This window comes from Acomys russatus, chromosome 12 (assembly GCF_903995435.1).
Source record: "Acomys russatus chromosome 12, mAcoRus1.1, whole genome shotgun sequence".
NCBI classification, from domain to species: domain Eukaryota; kingdom Metazoa; phylum Chordata; class Mammalia; order Rodentia; family Muridae; genus Acomys; species Acomys russatus.
This window is the reverse complement of record NC_067148.1, coordinates 55,284,798-55,303,010: the sequence shown is the minus strand read 5'-3', so window position 1 is coordinate 55,303,010 and position 18,213 is coordinate 55,284,798. Positions and strand designations below refer to the sequence as shown.

Sequence of the window (18,213 nt, the reverse complement as noted above, 5' to 3'; positions counted from 1 at the left end):
TAGCGCTGTTGACAGAGATTATGCAAGCTTAGGGCCTGTGTGCTACTCACTGCCCACCGTCTGTGTAAGACTGGGTACCCTCCTCATTCGATGATCAAGCTATGTCAGCCCAGTTGCTCCCAGAGCCCATTCTCCTTGAAGGACCACGGAATCCCAGCCATGGTGGCAGCAAGTGTGCTTCCGATCCCAATGCCTCATTTTAAACTGGTGAAATACTTTTAAAACCCATCAAACCCTTCATTATATCTCACCGGGTTGTTGAGAGCATTTTTTATATCTTTTCATTCATTGATAAATTTAGGAGACAGTTATATCTGAATGGGATGAATATGATTTTTTTTAAGTTGAGTGATAATAAACCTGGAAAGTATATGTATTTATTTGTTACAGATGATATACCTGTTTTGTAGATAATGAAAAATTAGACTTTGGAAAGATATTGATACCAATCTCTCCTTTTAAAAAAGTTTTAATTTTGTGTGTGTGTGTGTGTGTGTGTGTGTGTGTGTGTGTGTGTACCCACAGAAGTCAGAAATGGATATTGGGACCTTTGATGGTGCTGGAATTAGAGACAGCTGTAAGCCAGCCCTTGTGGGTACTGAGATTTGAGCTCAGATCCTCTACAGAGCACCAAGAGCTCTTAAACCACTCTGCCATCTCTCCGGCCCCTCTCTTCCCTTTTGTACATATAAAAGATGTGATTTGTATCCAAAACTGCAAACAAAGGCAAAAATAACCATTAGGCATCCCAGGAGCAATGTCAGCAAACCTTTGAAGTGACCAGAAGAGTCTCCTTTAAGGGATTAGTCAAGGCCACAATGAAAGGCTCATGACATCTCTCTGACCCCTCTCCTCTGACCAGTCTGGTGATCTCTAATGTTTTATCCTAATAACAAATAGAATGAACAAAAAAGAAAAATAGACTTCACAGCCAAGTGCTTAATCTTGGGGTGATTAGGGCAAAATTTTGCAATCAAATTCAAGTCCACAGCAGGCTTCCTTGGAAAGGCCTTAGAGTTAGGGGTCAGCTGAAAACATTGCATCACATTTGAGCTCTCAAGCTTGAGGGAGCCCATGAAAGATGTTCAGATGTCCTTTTCTGGGTTATATTTCATGTGATATTCTATATAAATGCAGATTTCTTCTCCTTCTGAAGGCTTTAGAGTTTTGTTATAGAAAAGCCTGGCATAAATTAAATTTTAAATTAAGTCTCATTCCATTGGTAAGTTCTGGTGCAGTGATGTCACCATCTTTGGAAGATTCATCTTCACTGTGGGCTAGACTTTAATATTGCAAATACTGTCGGAGGATTTTTCGTTACTTTGAATCCCAGAATAGATGTGGCACAGGACTAAGAATGGTGCTACTTTAATAAACAAAAGGAAACTGAGTAATACATTAAAAGGATAATAGAATTTTAATTCAGCTCGCTGAGCCTAGAAACTTCTGATCGGCCTTCTAGCCTTGAGATTTGCTGTCTTTAATCTTTTTTAGAAAAACCATTTGAACAGTGAGATTCACTGTTCAGAGATTCACTTTCAGAGCTGAGATTCAAGATTATGATTATGGATAGAAAGATTTTTAATGAAATTCATAAGTAACCTGGTGTTATTCTTACAAATAGAAAATACACCAGCGTGGTCAAGGTACCATTGACCTGGGGACTAATGACATATTAATTTCCATCAGGGGATGGCAATGTGCAGCAGTTCGACAGCAAAGAGGATTTAGCTGTTTTTCATTAGCACACGGACTTTGATAAAGAGGAATAGAAAAGAGCTGTTTGACCTATGAGTGCTTAAATTATTAAAGAGCAAATAGATTTGAGGTCTGGCTGCTTGAAAATCTAATGCGTCTTGTGGACCAAGGATGAAAAGGCACTTGGGGTTTGAAATTGCTCCAGCCAACCTAACTCTTTAATATTTTTAGAGCTGAGTCGATGGTAGCCATTTAAAGTATGATGTATCTGCAGTAGAGTGTCGATGTAAAGTTAGCCATCTGGCTAAAAGGGAGGCCCCTTAAATGCTCATCTAATGCTCAGATGTTCGTCTAACCTCCATTAAATTGTTAACTGAAAAAAAAAAAAAAACATTTCCCATTCCTGTTAGAAAACAAAAAACTGGATTCCTTGCGTTAAAACAGGACAGTGCCTAGCACACAGGAGACACTGAAACAGTACGCGCCAGATTCATAAGTGACGTCCATACAGCGCTGGCACTGATGCCATGGGAGAAGGCTCTGGTAGGAAGTGTGATGAAGAGCAGATGGCGCAGGAGACCTATGCCAGCTTTGAGTCCCTTGGACTCATTAATTCTGGGTTGTCCAAGAAAGCTTAACATGGAGCCAGGCACATCTGAGCACACAACATTTTTTTCCTCTTGGTGATATCTTATTCTTCTAACTTTTAGGTATTCAAGCAATTAATAAAACGGAGATTAATAGCAAAGTTTAGTGAAGCAGGACGTGCCGTCAAATATCAGGGATCCAACTACCACACACAACCTAGAATCACCTCTGGATTACATTATGCCTTTAGAGATACCCACTGTTAAGACCAAACCCTGGCTAAACAGTAGCCGTCTTTACCCAGGGCCTTACAAGACTTGAAAGCAATAGTGGGGGCATCAGTGGCTCCAGTGTAGTCTGGAGCTAAGTCAGAGCAGGTGAGAGCAACAGGCAGGGCCATAAGCCCCAGGAAGAGGTGATGACAGCCCCTGTTTGATGAAAAGCATTTCCAAGAGCCCCACATGTGAGGGCGGACAGTATCCAAGAGGCAGACCTGACCCACGTGAGGAAAGGACAGATTTGTACCAGGGGAGTTTACGATCAGGATTTAGAGACCTGCAAAATTGGAAGCATCCCACTTGGCTTTCACGAGTAGGCTTTTCAGAGTCAAGAGGGGATCTCTGAGATGGCTCAGTGGGTAAAAGTGCTTACTGTGCAAGCCTGGAATCCTGAGTTAGGTGCCTCAAGAAGGTTTGAAGATGGAAGCAAATAATAAACTACATAAACTCTCTCTCTCTCTCTCTCTCTCTCTCTCTCTCTCTCTCTCTTTCTCTCTCTCTCTCTCTCTCTCTCTCACACACACACACACATACACACACACACACACACACACTTCGTGCACACTGTGTTTGAGCACACACTCATCATGAACACATCATCATCATCGTCGTCTAATAATGCTTTTAAAAGCTCAAGCTCATCTTCATCTTCGTAGAGGCTTGAGACCATCCTGAGATACACAGACCCTGTCTCAATAAAAGGGGGTGCTTGGATAGATCTCCCTTTTATTGAGGAAGAAGAGAGCTGGCCTTCCTGCTGCCACTTGGCCTCTGAGCCTGTTACACACTAATAAGATGGGAAAACTAGGACTGCAGGTCCCTGATCAGACGTCAGGAGAACTGATTTCAGCAACTTTTTCTCCACCCGTGTCTTTACAGTTCTGCTTTGTCTTGTATATGATGCTCCCAGAAGTTGCTTCTAACTTGAGACCTTGGCTGTCATCATTTAACAAACAAACTGGAAAAGCTGACTCTGTAGGAAAACAGTGGTGGTAGGATTCATTCTGTTGAGCAGGGAGACCCTTTGTGAAGCAACACGTTATTATGACTTGTCCATTTTATGAAAGCAATTGCGATATGTTGAAAAAAAATTTTAAATATACACAATGAACATTAAAAATCTACCTACTTCCCTGTTTTCATAAGAAAGCATAAGAAACCCTCAAATTAATTTAAACCCTCAGATGCTAGGAAATGCAGAATTGAGCTCTAGTCCAATTTACTTTCTCAATTTCTCAAAAAAAGCAGTTCAAGAAAGAGCATAGACTCTCTCAATATTGTTTGCTAAAGTGAACACTGGGTTGAATTTATTCCATGACATCTATCTGCTACAGAGAAGGTGTCATTTAGTATTTCACATTGACCTTGACCCTTCACTCTTGCTATCGCATTCTTTGATGGGCAGTTGGGTACTACTTGCGACCTGCTTATCTGCAGTAGGTATATATGTAAATGTTCCAAGTCCTTCAGTAGTCTACTGGAACTGGGAATAGTTTCAGGCCCTGAATAGATTGGCTTTTTTTCCCTGGATACACATACTTATGATAAATTTTCATTTACCTATTCCACTAGTAAGAAAATAGAATAACGATAATACTGTATTATAAATATCTGTTGCTAAGCTTGTTCTGTCCATCACTCCCCTCTCTTCTGAGACTCAAGATTAACAACATGTAGGGATTGCATCTGGGCAGAGGGAGCTAATCCACTGAAAGCGAACTGTAGCTAACAGATCTGCCTACTCCATTTGATACAGATCAGAGCAATGAAAGACTTAGCAGCTGAAAGCAGTTGTGTCTGTGTCGTACTGAACTATTCAGTCTGCACAGAGCTCCTTCCTGAGTCTGTCAGGACCCCACACTTCTGAAGGCTCAGCCATGTGGCCTTTCGAGGTGTCTTGTGCGATGTGCTCCGTGGCATTATCTGTTGCCTAGAATGCCCAATTGTGTCCCGTCAGCACCAGCTTCAAGTTCCTTGACCATGGTGGTTGGCTTCCCAAGTAAAACAGGTGGTAGGTCCATGTACCATGTCCCGTCTGCCACAGTCCCTTAGCTGCACGCCAATAAGCAGGGCAACTCGCTCAGTGAAAGACGTGTCAATGTGTCGGTATTCTCATATGTTTTTAAGTCAGTGCGTGCAGATGTTTATAAATGTAAGAAGTCAAGGAGAAAGAGAACTTCAGGTTGGCCTTCCAGCCTTCCAGTCTGCATTCTGGCTTTAACATGAGGCTTCATAAACAGGTTCCTTAATAACGCCTCTATCGTTAATGCAATGGATCAGATTTGGTGGTGCCGTGACCTAACAACACCCAGTGGAAGGTCTTTTATGTGAGGAAGAGTTGACACTCCCCCCACCCCCGCTTCCCTTTTATTCATTTTATGTCACCGGTAAAAATCTACTTCACTGTCAAACTGTACAGCTGCTGGACTTGCATTCTTCACCTCAGCCCCACTGGTGCTTGAACATAATTGATTATTAGTTAGATAGAGTGGCAGGCTGATGGCAGTATGTATTTTGTATCCAAAATAGAGTGTGTTAAGTGTTTGTGTTCCCAGAGGTAGATTGGTTGACTGCAGATTGAGAAGCCATGTAGACAAGACCAGCAGAGGCTGTTCCCAGGAAAGTGGGTGGCAGGCACCCCCACCCTGTGCTTCCCTCAGCATTCGTGCCTGGAAGGTTCTATGGAAGCTGCTCTCTCTCTCTCTCTCTCTCTCTCTCTCTCTCTCTCTCTCTCTCTCTCTCTCTCTCTCTCTCTCTCTCTCTCTCTACCTCTCTCCCTCCCTCCCTCCCTCTCTCTCTCCCTCCCCCTTCAATTTCTTTAGTTTTTCTCAAAAGGAAATAATTTTTTTGTACCAAACATAAATACCTTAATTTGTCAAAAATCCATCATTTTAAATCTTCACATTCTTCTAAAGTTACTTCAGTATTTGGAGGGTTTTCAAGGAGTGGCCTGGTGCAAGGGATCAGAGAGTGTCATCCATGTCTGCTCTTTATGTGTGGCTCAGATGGCATTGTTTGTCATTTCTCTTAACAGCCACCTTAACTCCACAGCCTCAGCTTGGAAAACTGATCACTAGTCATCTTTTTCTTGAGACTTCCCTTTCCATTGTTGGTCAGGGGATGTAGGAACATGTGGGAAGGAATATATTTGCCATATTGATCAGTGCACCTTGTGTTTTGTGGTTTATTAAAACGTCACATGCATTTTATACGGCTATACTTCAGGGGAACACTACTTTCTTTCTTTATAGCCTATAGTTAGTGCAATCTCATCTTATCAGTTAAGCTGAATTAAGCTTGTGCAAATTCATCTCTAGTTACATTGTCCAATAATTTTGTATGGTTTTGAATTTTGTTTCTCCCAATAAATATGTAAATTGGGGGTAGGGTGGGTGAGGGTAGGGTGGAGAGTCTGAAAATCCTTATTGCAAATGCATGAAGATCTGAGTCCAGTCCTGAGTCTCCTTTCTGCAATGCTCAGCGTGGTGACACACACTTGTACAACCACTGAGGCCAAGGTCTCAGTGAGAGACCCTGCCTCAAAAATAACTAGGTGGAAAAACTTATGATGAGTGACCCCCAAGGTTAGTATCGGACCTCCACATGTGCACAGATGCCCACACACTATGCCACTTCACAGGAGAAATGGCTGAGGAAGAGTATCGAGAAAGGCCACTGTGTCCAGGCACCAGGGCCCTCTGTGTTCTTCCTCCCAGACGTGTTCAAATTCCTGGAAATTGAAGGCAGAGTGGATCAGTTCAGAGACCATGAAACGTCATGGATGCTTCTTCTCTTTGCTTTCTCTAGTGTCTATCAGATAGTTGTTGAGGAGGAGCGTCCTCGGAGAGCTAAGAAGACCACAGAAATCTTGAAGTGTTACCCGGTGCCGATCCACTTCCAGAACGCCTCGCTGCTGAACTCCCAGTACTACTTTGCGGCAGAATTCCCCGCAGACAGCCTGCAAGCCGCACAGCCCTTCACCATTGGGGACAACAAGACATACAATGGCTACTGGAACACCCCCCTTCTCCCCCATAAAAGCTACAGAATTTATTACCAAGCTGCTAGTAGAGCCAATGGGGTAAGTGTGGGAGAAGACTGCATGCGAGGCTCTTGGTGTTACTCATGTGAGCACAGGTTAAAGGAGACAGTGGTGCAGACAAAATCCAGCCATGTGCACTTCGGTTAAAAAAAAACGTTTTTTATATATTTCAAAAAAAGTCATTTTATCAAGAGGAACTTACAGAAAGAAATGAATATGTGTGCCTTTTCTTTGTGGTTTAGGAAAGGATATTGTCAACCTGATAGTTATTATTTTTCAATTTTCTTATTACTGAAAGTTGGCTAGTAATTCTGCTTAGCTGACTGTTTTGCACAAAAAGAGTGTAGCTACGACACATGCACTCAGCTTGTTAAAATTTTTGTGGGATCCACAGCATCTGTCTTAGAAACATAGTTCATCTCGTTGCCCTGGCTCCAAAACTTCCTGCATCCCGTAGCTGCCTAAATTAGATGCCTTGTTTTTCCCCCAAGAGAAAGGAGCTCTAGAAAGATGACATGAAAGCAAAGGAGTGTTGAGTCAATCCTGAGATTGCCTGTTTCCTGCTCAGACCAACCTAGGGCTCGGGGAGGACTGCAAACCTGACATAGTAGGAAACGATTTCTAGATTCTGCCCTGCTCTCTCTCATTCAGGGCTCAGGTCCGAGGGTCACGTCCACTTGGCCTTTGTCAGTGTGAGGCAGGGAGGTCTGGGATGTCTCCTCCAGTGATGGCCGCACAGGAAGCAGGGACATGGTTGGAGAAGGAGTCAAGGCCACCAGGTAGAGAGGCTGAAAGCACCTCTCCTCATGTCTTAATGCCTCACTCCTGGCAGCAGTGGCATGTCTGAGCACGCCACACTGGGGAGAAGCCACGTCTGAAACATTGAGATCTTTCCATGTTTGAGTCAATCAACTAGAACTACGTTCCCCTTGACTTAATGCAATCCGGATAATAATTCTTCCCTCTTCGTTTGATACAGGAAACCAAAATCGACTGTGTCCGAGTGGCCACAAAAGGTAGGTTGAAACTTTGGGGTAGTCTGCCTACTTGTTTGTTTGTGCCCCTGAGGTTTATTTTTATGCCGTGTTTTTAAATGTCTGAAAATGCGCTATTAACTTCACTGAAATATGCGTATGTATGTGTATCAAATATGCACATGCAGTCACGTATGTAGGCGTTAGGCTCTTATGACTGTTGGTCCTGCTTCATGTAGATACCTTTTAAAATAAGAAGTCATGCTGCTGTAGCCCAAGCCGTATTCAATGTCCATCTCTATAACAGCTCTTTTAAGAATGCTAATATTCTGCGATGTCAGTATACATTTTTAAATGTTTGCATAAGATAACTAGTAGATATAGATGTAGTGAATCTTCCTATATAAAGGAGTAAGTTATCACCCCCTCCCACTTTTTTGAGATGAAACATCACCTTGATACCCAGGCTAGATCCAAACATGTAGGCTCAAGTGACCCTCACAGTAGCCAGGGCTACAGGTGCAAACCCTGCTCCTGTCACGCCAGCCACTTTTTGGTGATCTAGTTATAATAATGCCATTGTAAAGGCTGAGCTGCTTTCACTGATGAGCCCAGGCGTCTGGGGATGTCACAGAAGGTCTTGTGTTTCCTGGTCCTGGTTCAAGGATGAGCAGTGATCGTGGCTAGGGAGATGCACCCCCACACATCCCTCATACCGAGCCTCCTGAAGAAGGCACATGAGCGTGTGTCTTAGCACGTGTGTGGGACGTGCCTCATGGTTCAGGCACATCAGCCTCATGGGTCAGCCATCAAACTCAGGAGAGTCTGGAAAAGTGCTCAGAGACATAAGTGCTACACTCAAATGAGGCCCTGTACAGTAGCACTGTCTCTGAGCACACTCTTTCAGTCCATCAGAGTAACCAGGAGGGTATAAAGAGGTCTTGACTTCATTAGCTATGAAGAGAACATGCCATTGGGTCTGTGACGTGAGACTTAATGAGGTCACGGAGGATGAGTTGTTTGGCTGAAAGTACCCTGACACCTCAGAGGACAGTTTGAATATGCTAAGATGCTCCTGAGTGTTTCCAAGTCCTCCTGCATTCTTAGTTTATGAACACCCATGGCCTTTTCAGTCTAGAGTGACACATTCTTTCTAGGTGCACGTTATGTGGCAAGCTTTAGGTGATGTCCTCACCTCTTTGGTATTTTGTTTGTCCCCCCAGAGTTTATGGTTTCTATTCCCATGAATCTGTTTATATAGATTTTTTAGGGACTTTATTTTTTTATAATGCCATGCCTGATTAAGTGATACTATAATTTATAGTAGATTAGCAGTAAGTGAAATTATGGCCGTCAATATCTTCTGTCAACTGCCATAGGCTATCAGCTAGTAATGTTACAGAATTACAAAGCCCTTGAGCTAGGCACCCACCATACGCTTCGATGTGCAGCCCCTGCTCTGGAAGGGTCCCCTGGAGAACTACCCAGCGGACATCTGATGGATGCTGCTAGGACAATGGAACCATCCAACCTTCTCTCTGTCAGAATTGAGTCACTACCCAATGTAATGTGACAGCACAGGAATTTCTGTCACCCTGCTCATTTACAACATTAAACAATTATATAAACGGCGTCCTGGTAAACATGGAAACCTGACAAGTTTGCCGCTCTCACAATAGATTGAATTAGATGGTGATTTGAATCATTTTCTCCCATCAGCTAGATTTCATCAATATTGTAATTTGTTTTTCAATCCACCAAAGGGTGATTAGGCAATCAGATGACCTGATTGGCTAAATAGTCCCCACTCATATTTTCTGAGTCATTTGCAAACATTTACACAGCAGCAAACTCTATCCAGATGATGCCCTTGCCGGGGAGGAGACTCACAGTTTAATATTCTCTGCCTCACACTGTCACTTCTGTCTCCTAAAACACAGTTCAGTAGATGTCTCAGGAAGCAGGTCCCCCTCCAGGCACGGGACCTGGTTTTATGCTACTTCAATGCCCGTGTGCAAGGCTTCAGCAACTCTCGGCCAGGGCACAGATTGATGAGTCAGCTCTCTCGGGATGAGGAAAAGTTCCCTTCTTTACACTGTGTAGCCCAAGACTCCATCTAAACAGAGGAATGGGTGGCTCTAGTAACTTCAGTGTCATAGAATAAAGCTGTCTGAACTCTAAGAGTTCTGACACCTCAAGTGTGCTCTTTGACACATTGATGGTGGTATGGTGGCTCATCCGAGCTTCCGGTTCACACGTTTTCCTCAGCAAGCTTGTGAGCACGCAGAGATTATCCCGCTCCTGGGAGCCACTGCTGGCAAGTGTCTTTATGGAGGAGACCTGGAGGCGGATTTGTTGTCACAAAGAGCTAGTTTGTAATCTCAAGTAAGAGGGTGCCTCTTAAGACTAGATTTCATGCTATTTATGAATTTAATGTTGTGATTATTTTAATCGTATCCGAAAGATGTATTTTGACACTCGTCATCTCAAATATAAAGACTTATAAAAACCAGACAAAGGGAAAACAAAAGCTAAGGTGTGTTACTACAGCCGCCCCTGCTGAGAAAGGTTGCCTGTGTCACTTCCTTTACCTGTGGCTCTAGGGAAGTGCTGCATTGGTACAGCCTTAGCCTGAGTGTTGCCTGTAGGTAAACACACTGCAGACTCTCCTCTCTTGAGTGAGATGAAAGATCCCAGTAATAGGACTCACAGGGCATTTGTTGTAACCCTAATTCCAGTCTGTACCATGGGATGATAGGAAACCTCTGAACTATTTTTTTGCTTCTCCAAACGTTTATTATTATTTCTACAAAATCACACTCCAATTTTTATTAGTTCAGTTCTTTTGAGTCTCCTTGGGTCCACGCCTGAATAATTATAGTGTGTGTGTTTCCTCTAGCTTTATGTACTTACAGCTCCTTTACAAGAATAGTAACTGTTCGGGTAGAAGCCTTTTCATGTGGCTTTAGAAGGATTTATGGATGAGCAGTTATAAGCTGACAAAATACACGTTAAAAAAAAAAAAAACCAAAGTCTGTCTTATAAATAAATTTTCTTCTGGATTAAATCAGGTATATTCATTCTAATTGATGCAGCATCCAGCTTAAGCTACATATTACTTTCCATGCTGAATGCCAGTTATGATTCTCCTTGAAAATACAGCTGCTGGAGCTTTGCTGTTCTCTACTTATCTGAAGAGTTATGTGCTGCCTTCTGTATGTTACTTTTATACAGTAACCTGTAGACTCCAAAGTCTAGACACACAGATGTATCCATTTGTGAAGATCTTGAGTTGATGGGAGTTTGGGGAACTAATTGTGAATTGGGCTTTGACACGAGGAGAAGGTCCTGAAGGTTAACCTCGTCCTCTCCTTGCAGTACTTTCCCTAACAACAGGGCAGCTAGGAATAAAACCATCTCTGCATGTAAACATGTGCAAAACTTCTCCCCAAACAAGTAGGGAAGTGAGACAGTCAGCCTCAGCCACGAGGAGCTCAGGTTGTTGTTCTTTGGGGAGAGTTCCTTGCCGTCTGGTCGTTTGGTGTTTCGTTTGACTTGAGTCTGCACTGAATGCGACTGTGCTTTGCAGGGAGAGACCTTGAGGGAGCTGAAGGACTTCTATTGTTCCGATACAATTTCCAACTGTATTCAGAAATGTGATTTTTTTTTTTTTTAATCGCTGGGCTGTTGAAGAAGTTTCTCCAACACTGTTTTTCTTTCCATTCTTTTGTTCAGAGAAACACCATCCTTCCTAGGCCATCATGCCGCAGAATGGAAGTGTGCTGATAAAAGAACCCAAAAGAATGTCGGTTGAGATGTAAAGCTAATTAAGATTCCTTTTAATTACTCACATTCAATTCAGGAGCAAACAAAAATAGAGTAAGACACTTGCATGCTCTAATCCACCATTGTTCAGGCTCGGGCTGTGGATTTAGCACTTGCAGCGTTCAGCGTTTTGTGGAGAAATATTTTCTTTTCTTGATCTAAAATTGTCTTCATAATACAAATCCAGGAATGTCTTAGCCCCTGAAAGGTTCTAAAATTCAGGAAGCTAAATAGCCCCATATGCCCCAAATTCCCCAGACCCCAAACTCATTCCTCATGAGTCAGACAAAAAGAAGTACGGAGAACAGCAAGTGGCTCCATAAACCCCAGATCACCTTACAGGCAACCTTAGTGCGTTCAGAGGCCTGCGCCTCTGGTGTCTTTGTCTGTGTGGACAGCCGTACTGTACTCTGTTAGTTCTCTTCAAAGGACTACATTGAAATTTATGGCTTAATTTTACCAAATTTAGTCATCATCTCTTTTATAAATTAATCTTACTAGCATGTTAAGGTAGGTCAGAAAGCTCTTAGTACCCGAGGCAAGAGACTGCAAATTTTTGGGGACTATCGCTCAGTGGTACTTTCTTTGCACATGCCCCACTCTGAGTTCAATCTCCATCACTGAAGATTAAAAGTTGAATTATTAATTAGCTAACTAATCAAGAATAAATATTTTTAGGCTTTATAGAATGTGACTTATCTGTCATGAATACTCTCAGCTCTGGCTTGGGGGACAAGCATGGCCCCAGGCGATGCCTGGATAACTGAGTCTGGCTGTGTTCTGATAAAACTTCATTTGTAAGAGCAATTGGTAGGCCTACTGACTGACAGCAGCCAATTGCTTTGATTGAACTAAAGCTAGTATCACAGATAAACTCTACACAGCAGAAATGGACCAGAGAGATACTTCCCAGTGCTCACAGTGTACATTCTCCATAAAGGGCTTCACGTCAGGTTGTTGTTTTGAGTTGTAATATCTGCTATTCATAGCTACTACTGCCAATTATATTTTTTTCATAAGAGTCACCATTTTTTTATGTTAGATAAGTGTTCTGTTTTTTCTACAAAACAATCTTTTCTTTGAACAAAAGCAGATCAGATCAGATGTCCCTAAAGTAATCCAAAATCTATGGGAAGCATACCAGTGGGTCATGACCAAACGAAAGCACTAGGTGTCTAGAACACAGAACTGGTACCAATGTCACCTCAAGCCCCAGAAGCAGCATTTTGTCCAATGACCTACAGCTATGTTCACAGTGGCACAATGTGTCAGGCCTGGAAAGTGATCTTGGTGATGCTTTGAGAAACGCTGACCAAATAGTTTGTCCATCTCACAGGGTGCGGCCAGAACAAACTCACTGGTAGTGTGAGAGCACCTGCTAAGCCCCTTCCTCACTCAGTTGTACCAGCCATCTAGCTGTAAGAAGCAATGGACACCATTTGAGTGAATCATAGGGATAGCTAGAAATATTATGCAGCAGCAGTTTGGGGTTTAATTGTCTGCAGATGGTAGATGATCTATTTTCCTTATTTGCTGTCACATTTCTAATAGTGCCCAGGCTGCTCTGGGTAAATTAGTAATCTTTCATGTAAGCCTATTCTTAATTTTCCAATATTTTTTTCTTTGCATCATTTTCCAGCTGTATCGTGTTACAACTGACATTTTAATTTTCTTTATTTTTTTTCAATATCTGTGTGTCATAAATGTTAACTGCTTAAACACAACTGCTGAGCTGTGTAGGCACACAAAGAAGCCAGCATGGTCCACTTCAAAAATCTTAAATATTTCTTTGGGCAAATATTAACTATGACAGTGACAGCAAAGCAAGTGGGAGCTTCTATTTTGTCCTTGAGAGACATTGTTTTATTCTTTTTGTGTGGAAATAAAAAGGGTTCTCATAGAAAGTCACATGAAACTTGGTTATCAGTGAGGTTACATAAAAATGTATTCAGCAAAAGAATACAATTTTCCATACAAACCTGGCTATGGGAAGTGGAGAAACACTGTAGCATAGCAACATAGTTTCAAGTCGTTTAGTGAGATTTAGAAGTTTGATTAATAGGAATTAGCAAGTCTCACCAGTCAGCTGGGACTGGACACATGTCAGCCTTCAGTTTGATGCAGACCAGCACTTTGGGGGATGGGTGCTTTACTTTTTCTGTTCTTCAGTTGATCCACCCAAGATCTCAGGCAAAATGTCTAACAGCGTCAGAGTTAGAAATCTGACTGTGCAGCTTAAGCGAAGAGAATTCAGAAGATGAAAGTCTTGCTATGTGTGTGTATGTGTTTTCTTTCTTTCTTTTCCTTTCCTGTTCTTTTTGCTGTTTTTGGAACAAAGTTGAGATGGTTTGCTGTACTGATGGGAATTCTTCTTGCTAGCCTAGCTTCAGTCTGGCTTTTTCTTCCTTCATGCATGCTGACCTGGGAACCCTCCTTTGCCTTAGCCGCGATAATCGTGACTCAGCTTACAACACCTCACATTCGCATCGCCCCTGCTGCAGGCGACGGCCAACTAACAGGTCAGACATTCAAGTATAGATGAGTCATCTTGCCCATTTCCTGCTCATTTTGCTCAGCTTTGTTTCCCCCTCTACATCTCCCCCTTTGCTTAAGGCCTGTTTAGAATGTTCTAGACCCTCTGGTGCAGACCTTTGCTCGCATTAAGTGACATGCTTGGCCTCTTATGTGTGCACATGTTTACCCATGCATTAAGTCCAACCCCACTGCATGCCTCCATTGTGTGTTTTGGTCTGTTGGTATGTTCCTTTCTACCTTAATGTTAAATAGAAATGAAATTTGCTGGACTTGGAACAGCAGTGACACCAACTGATAGGATTTCAAGGAAAATGTTGGGAAAAAAATACATGTTCCCATTTTTGCAAATAAATCTTAAAAGGCATTGAGATTTGAGAGCTAGAAAAGCTTACTTTTCATCTTGTGGGACTGAGTTGCACATTCACCAGCAATACATGACCTTATCTGACAGAATTATAAAGCAGAGCCGCCCCATAACTGTTTGGGGTGATGGAGTTCAAACAACCCTTTGTTGATGCACAATTGTTGCTGAGCTGACGGCATCCCTTACATCCCCGACAGTAGCACATCTGCAAGGGAAATCGCTCAACAACTTAGCAAAGTTAAGAAACCTTGGATGGCTTAGCATCATGGAGCCCAACCTGGTCCTTATCTACAGCATAAGAAAGTGGCATGTTCATACTCGCTAGCTATAAGTTCAAGTAAGTGTATAGAAAAATCCAGTAAATGACTCCAGATGCAGGCGTCAAATGCTTTGCCCTGCAAGTCATGGTCAAAATCGCTAATCCAATCAGGTGGTCAGGACTCAGAAATCTGTTTTGAAAGGGCCCAGGTACTGTAGGCTATTATCTGCAGTTTAGGCATTACTAAAGCCAAGTCAGGAACCCACAGCCACTCCCATCAGCGTTTGTTTTCTCAGTATCTGGAAGAATCCGTAACATTCATTTAAGAAACATGTTGCATTTAATTCATGGTGAGAAATCTTAACTGCCTGGGTTGTTGTATTTTGAAAAATCAAGCAACTGAGATTCCAGGAAAGTATTGGTGGACAAGAAAATAAAAAGTAGACTGATGCTACCCCCTTGTGCAACAGAAGTCTGAGAGTATTTTTAGCTTTCTGTTCTAGGACCCAAGAGCTCTGGGCTTATTTGATGGTTCTCTTTGTTCCAGATTGATTGTAAGAATGTTTTTCTTACCCGTTCAAGTTCTGCTTATTAAGAGTCTTCCTTCTCCCATGTGTGGTATGTCCTCCAAACAGTAAAGTAACTGAAGGATGGGTACCACCTTTGTTAGCATGGCCCCACCCCTCCGCAAAGTTATTCAGCTCGATGTCCAAATGAGGGCTGGCTGGAGTCTCTGGGGAAATCACGCCTCCTCGGTCCCCTGGGACATATTCTGGGGCCCTAGTCTTGTAAGCAAGTCATTAAAAATGAGCTGGCCCCGTATTAAAAGGGAACAGAGTTAGGCTGCCCCTCTCTCTGTCTTCCCTAGACTCTTCTGCCATCAAACCAAACGTAGTATTTACTAACCATGAAGTCAGAGGCGCTCCACAGCCAAGCTTCCTCTGTAAAATTTATGATTAGCAAGGTACTCGACAAGGCAGCACTCAGAAGCAGAGCGTGTGATCATTTTGAACTGTTGCAGAAAGGACACACATCAACCACAGAGTACGGCACCAAGCCTCTCCTGGGCGCAGGTGGTCTGCCTGCATCATTTAGTTTATGAGGGGTTAAAGCAATAGTGGGTCAGAATAACTCAAAAACCCAGGAGGGAAACCTATTCTTCCACAGTTGTGGCTGATTCAGTGATGATTTCCGCTTACCCAGATATTTGCCCATCTCACTAATGACTCATTTGGAACAGCCATGAGGCTTGCCAGCAGCCGTACTACATCCTGCTGTAGACTTATTTCCAAGCCCAAGACGTCATCCAATTATTTTAGGCCGGTTATTGAGGCCCTTCTAGATGCCAAGGAGGGTTCCATGACACGGTCTTCTTTTGTGTGGTCACCAGGCATCTTGGCACCAGGGATAGTTGTAGCAAAAGCATCAAAACATACACTGCACACGCTTGTGAATGGAACATAAGCATCCTCCTGGTCAGAAAGCAAAACTAAGGTAGCAGTCAGATGGCATATAGGGGGAGACACATTCCACCCCTCCCCGATGAGGTTAACGGCTTAGGGAGGGGTCAGGAAGCCTGTCACTCTAATTTTCCCATCTGAGAACAATTGTTTGTCGTCTTAGTCAGTCCTAGCTCTTCCAGAAGGCAACAAAATAAAGAATGGTGGCCTTCTGAGGTCTCTTCTATGCTGTCTTTTTCTTTTTTTTCCATACATGCTGACATCATGCCCCTACAAGTCCTAGTCAATCAGTGCTCAAAGCTTGCTGGGAAACTCTTGGGAGGACACAAGGTCCTTACATTCTTATCCCTCTTGTACCAGTGTGCATACCAGCCAGATATGCATTCATGTAGACAGGACCATCTTGCTCACCTAACACCAGAGAAAACAAACATGTTAGTGACCTGACCCCAACACTGGGGATTGTGCTGGTAACAGAAACAATGCTCCTTAACTGAATATATTGAGTGAGTGACACGGGTACCAGGACCATCCAGAAAGGAGGCTGTAATTACACACTCTGACTGTGTGCCATAAACAGTGTTGGTGTTGCTCACCAACAACTTAAAGGGAGGGCTTCTTCAACCTCTACTCCCAGGCCCAAGAACATATCATCAACCAGTAAGTACACTTGTGTGTGCACACACTCACACATATAAATGTGCACATACATACACACTCACATACTCTCATGCATTCACTCACACATGTGTACACACATGCATACTCATACACTCACTCATGCACTCACACACTCACACATATGTGCACACTCAGACACATTCACACATATGTGCACACAAACAGCTCATACACTCTCTCACACATTATACACACATGCACACTCACACACACTCACTCATATGTACTTAAACATATGTTCACACACATGTGCATACATGCACACTTACACATTCTCTCACACACATATCCACATGCGTGCATGCACACGTACACATGTACACACACACGTACACATTTCCTTGGAATGAATATAAATTACTTTTCCAGTACTCACCAACTAAAATACACACAGAGATGTTTATCTGCTATTCTTCCTGGGATGTTTTTCAGTCTATTAGATTAAATTCACCTCGTACTGGTGGGTCATAAGCCCTAGTAACACAAAACTGCTTTTGGAAGAAAACGGAAAATTAAACATGCTAGAAATTTTCTGTAAGAACTTAGAATTGATTAGATAAATATGTTTAGACTGTTTATATGAAGATTTGATTTATGATTTAATTACCTATCCAGCTCTGAGGTGCTGTGGAGAATTTCCATGCGCAGATTTTTACCATTCATTTGTTTTGTTCATTCGTCTAATATGGTAAAGGCCTGTGGCCTAAAATACGGCCAAACAAAATGGCTTCTGGGACTCAAGGACAAATTAGACGTATCAGAACATGTAAAAGCAGTGTGGGAGGAAGAGAGAAGTTTCACACGAGCAACCTCTCTCACTGTTGGGGCAAAACACCTGACAAGAGCAAGAGTCTGTTTTGACTGACAGTTTGAAGGCTCCGCCCCTCATGAAGGAGTCGTGTTGGCAGGAGCAGGAGACCTGCAGGTCCCTTTGCATATGCAGTCAGAAAGCACAGTGAGAAGATGCTGGTCCTCACCTCACAGTCTTCTCCTTATTCACTGTGGGCGTGGCCTTGGCATGGTACCGCCCTTAATGCTTTGCCAGAAACACCCTTGAATAGACCTGTGTTACACTTCCCTGTGGATAATAAGTCATCAAGCTGACAGTGAGTATTAACCTCCAGAGACGGACAGAGAGAGAACATGGACTACCCAGTGATACTCCCACATAGTCTTGAGCTTTGAACACTCACTATATGTGGCCCATGTGCAAAGTCAAAGATGAAGCAGCAGTGATAGATTTGAAACATTGACTAAAACACTCTGTTTTCCAATCAGAGATGACTGGCCCTTTAAAGAGAGATCAATGAAACAAGGAATGCAGGTAGGATGGAGGACAGTTAGGGAAGTCTGGCATTACAGATGGCCTCAAGACAGGTTGATCCGAGAAACCCATCTGAAGTTGTTGACTAGACCATATTGAAATTGGGTTGCTAGCCCTGACGCCCTGTCCTGAGGTGTTGGCAGAAAGAAATTAAATCCTTCTGGAAGGCCTGAGTTTTCTCAGAC

General features: G+C 42.8%; 1 protein-coding gene across 1 annotated transcript in view; it reads left to right on the top strand.

Moving 5' to 3' along the window:
- Ptprm (protein tyrosine phosphatase receptor type M) overlaps positions 1 to 18,213 on the top strand; it is a 680,548-nt gene that overhangs the window by 430,394 nt on the left and 231,941 nt on the right. Inside the window, exons 12-14 of the mRNA XM_051154461.1 lie at positions 6,372 to 6,645; positions 7,586 to 7,622; positions 13,850 to 13,924. Coding sequence (XP_051010418.1) covers positions 6,372 to 6,645; positions 7,586 to 7,622; positions 13,850 to 13,924 — 386 coding nt within the window. The remainder of the gene's footprint in view (positions 1 to 6,371; positions 6,646 to 7,585; positions 7,623 to 13,849; positions 13,925 to 18,213) is intronic.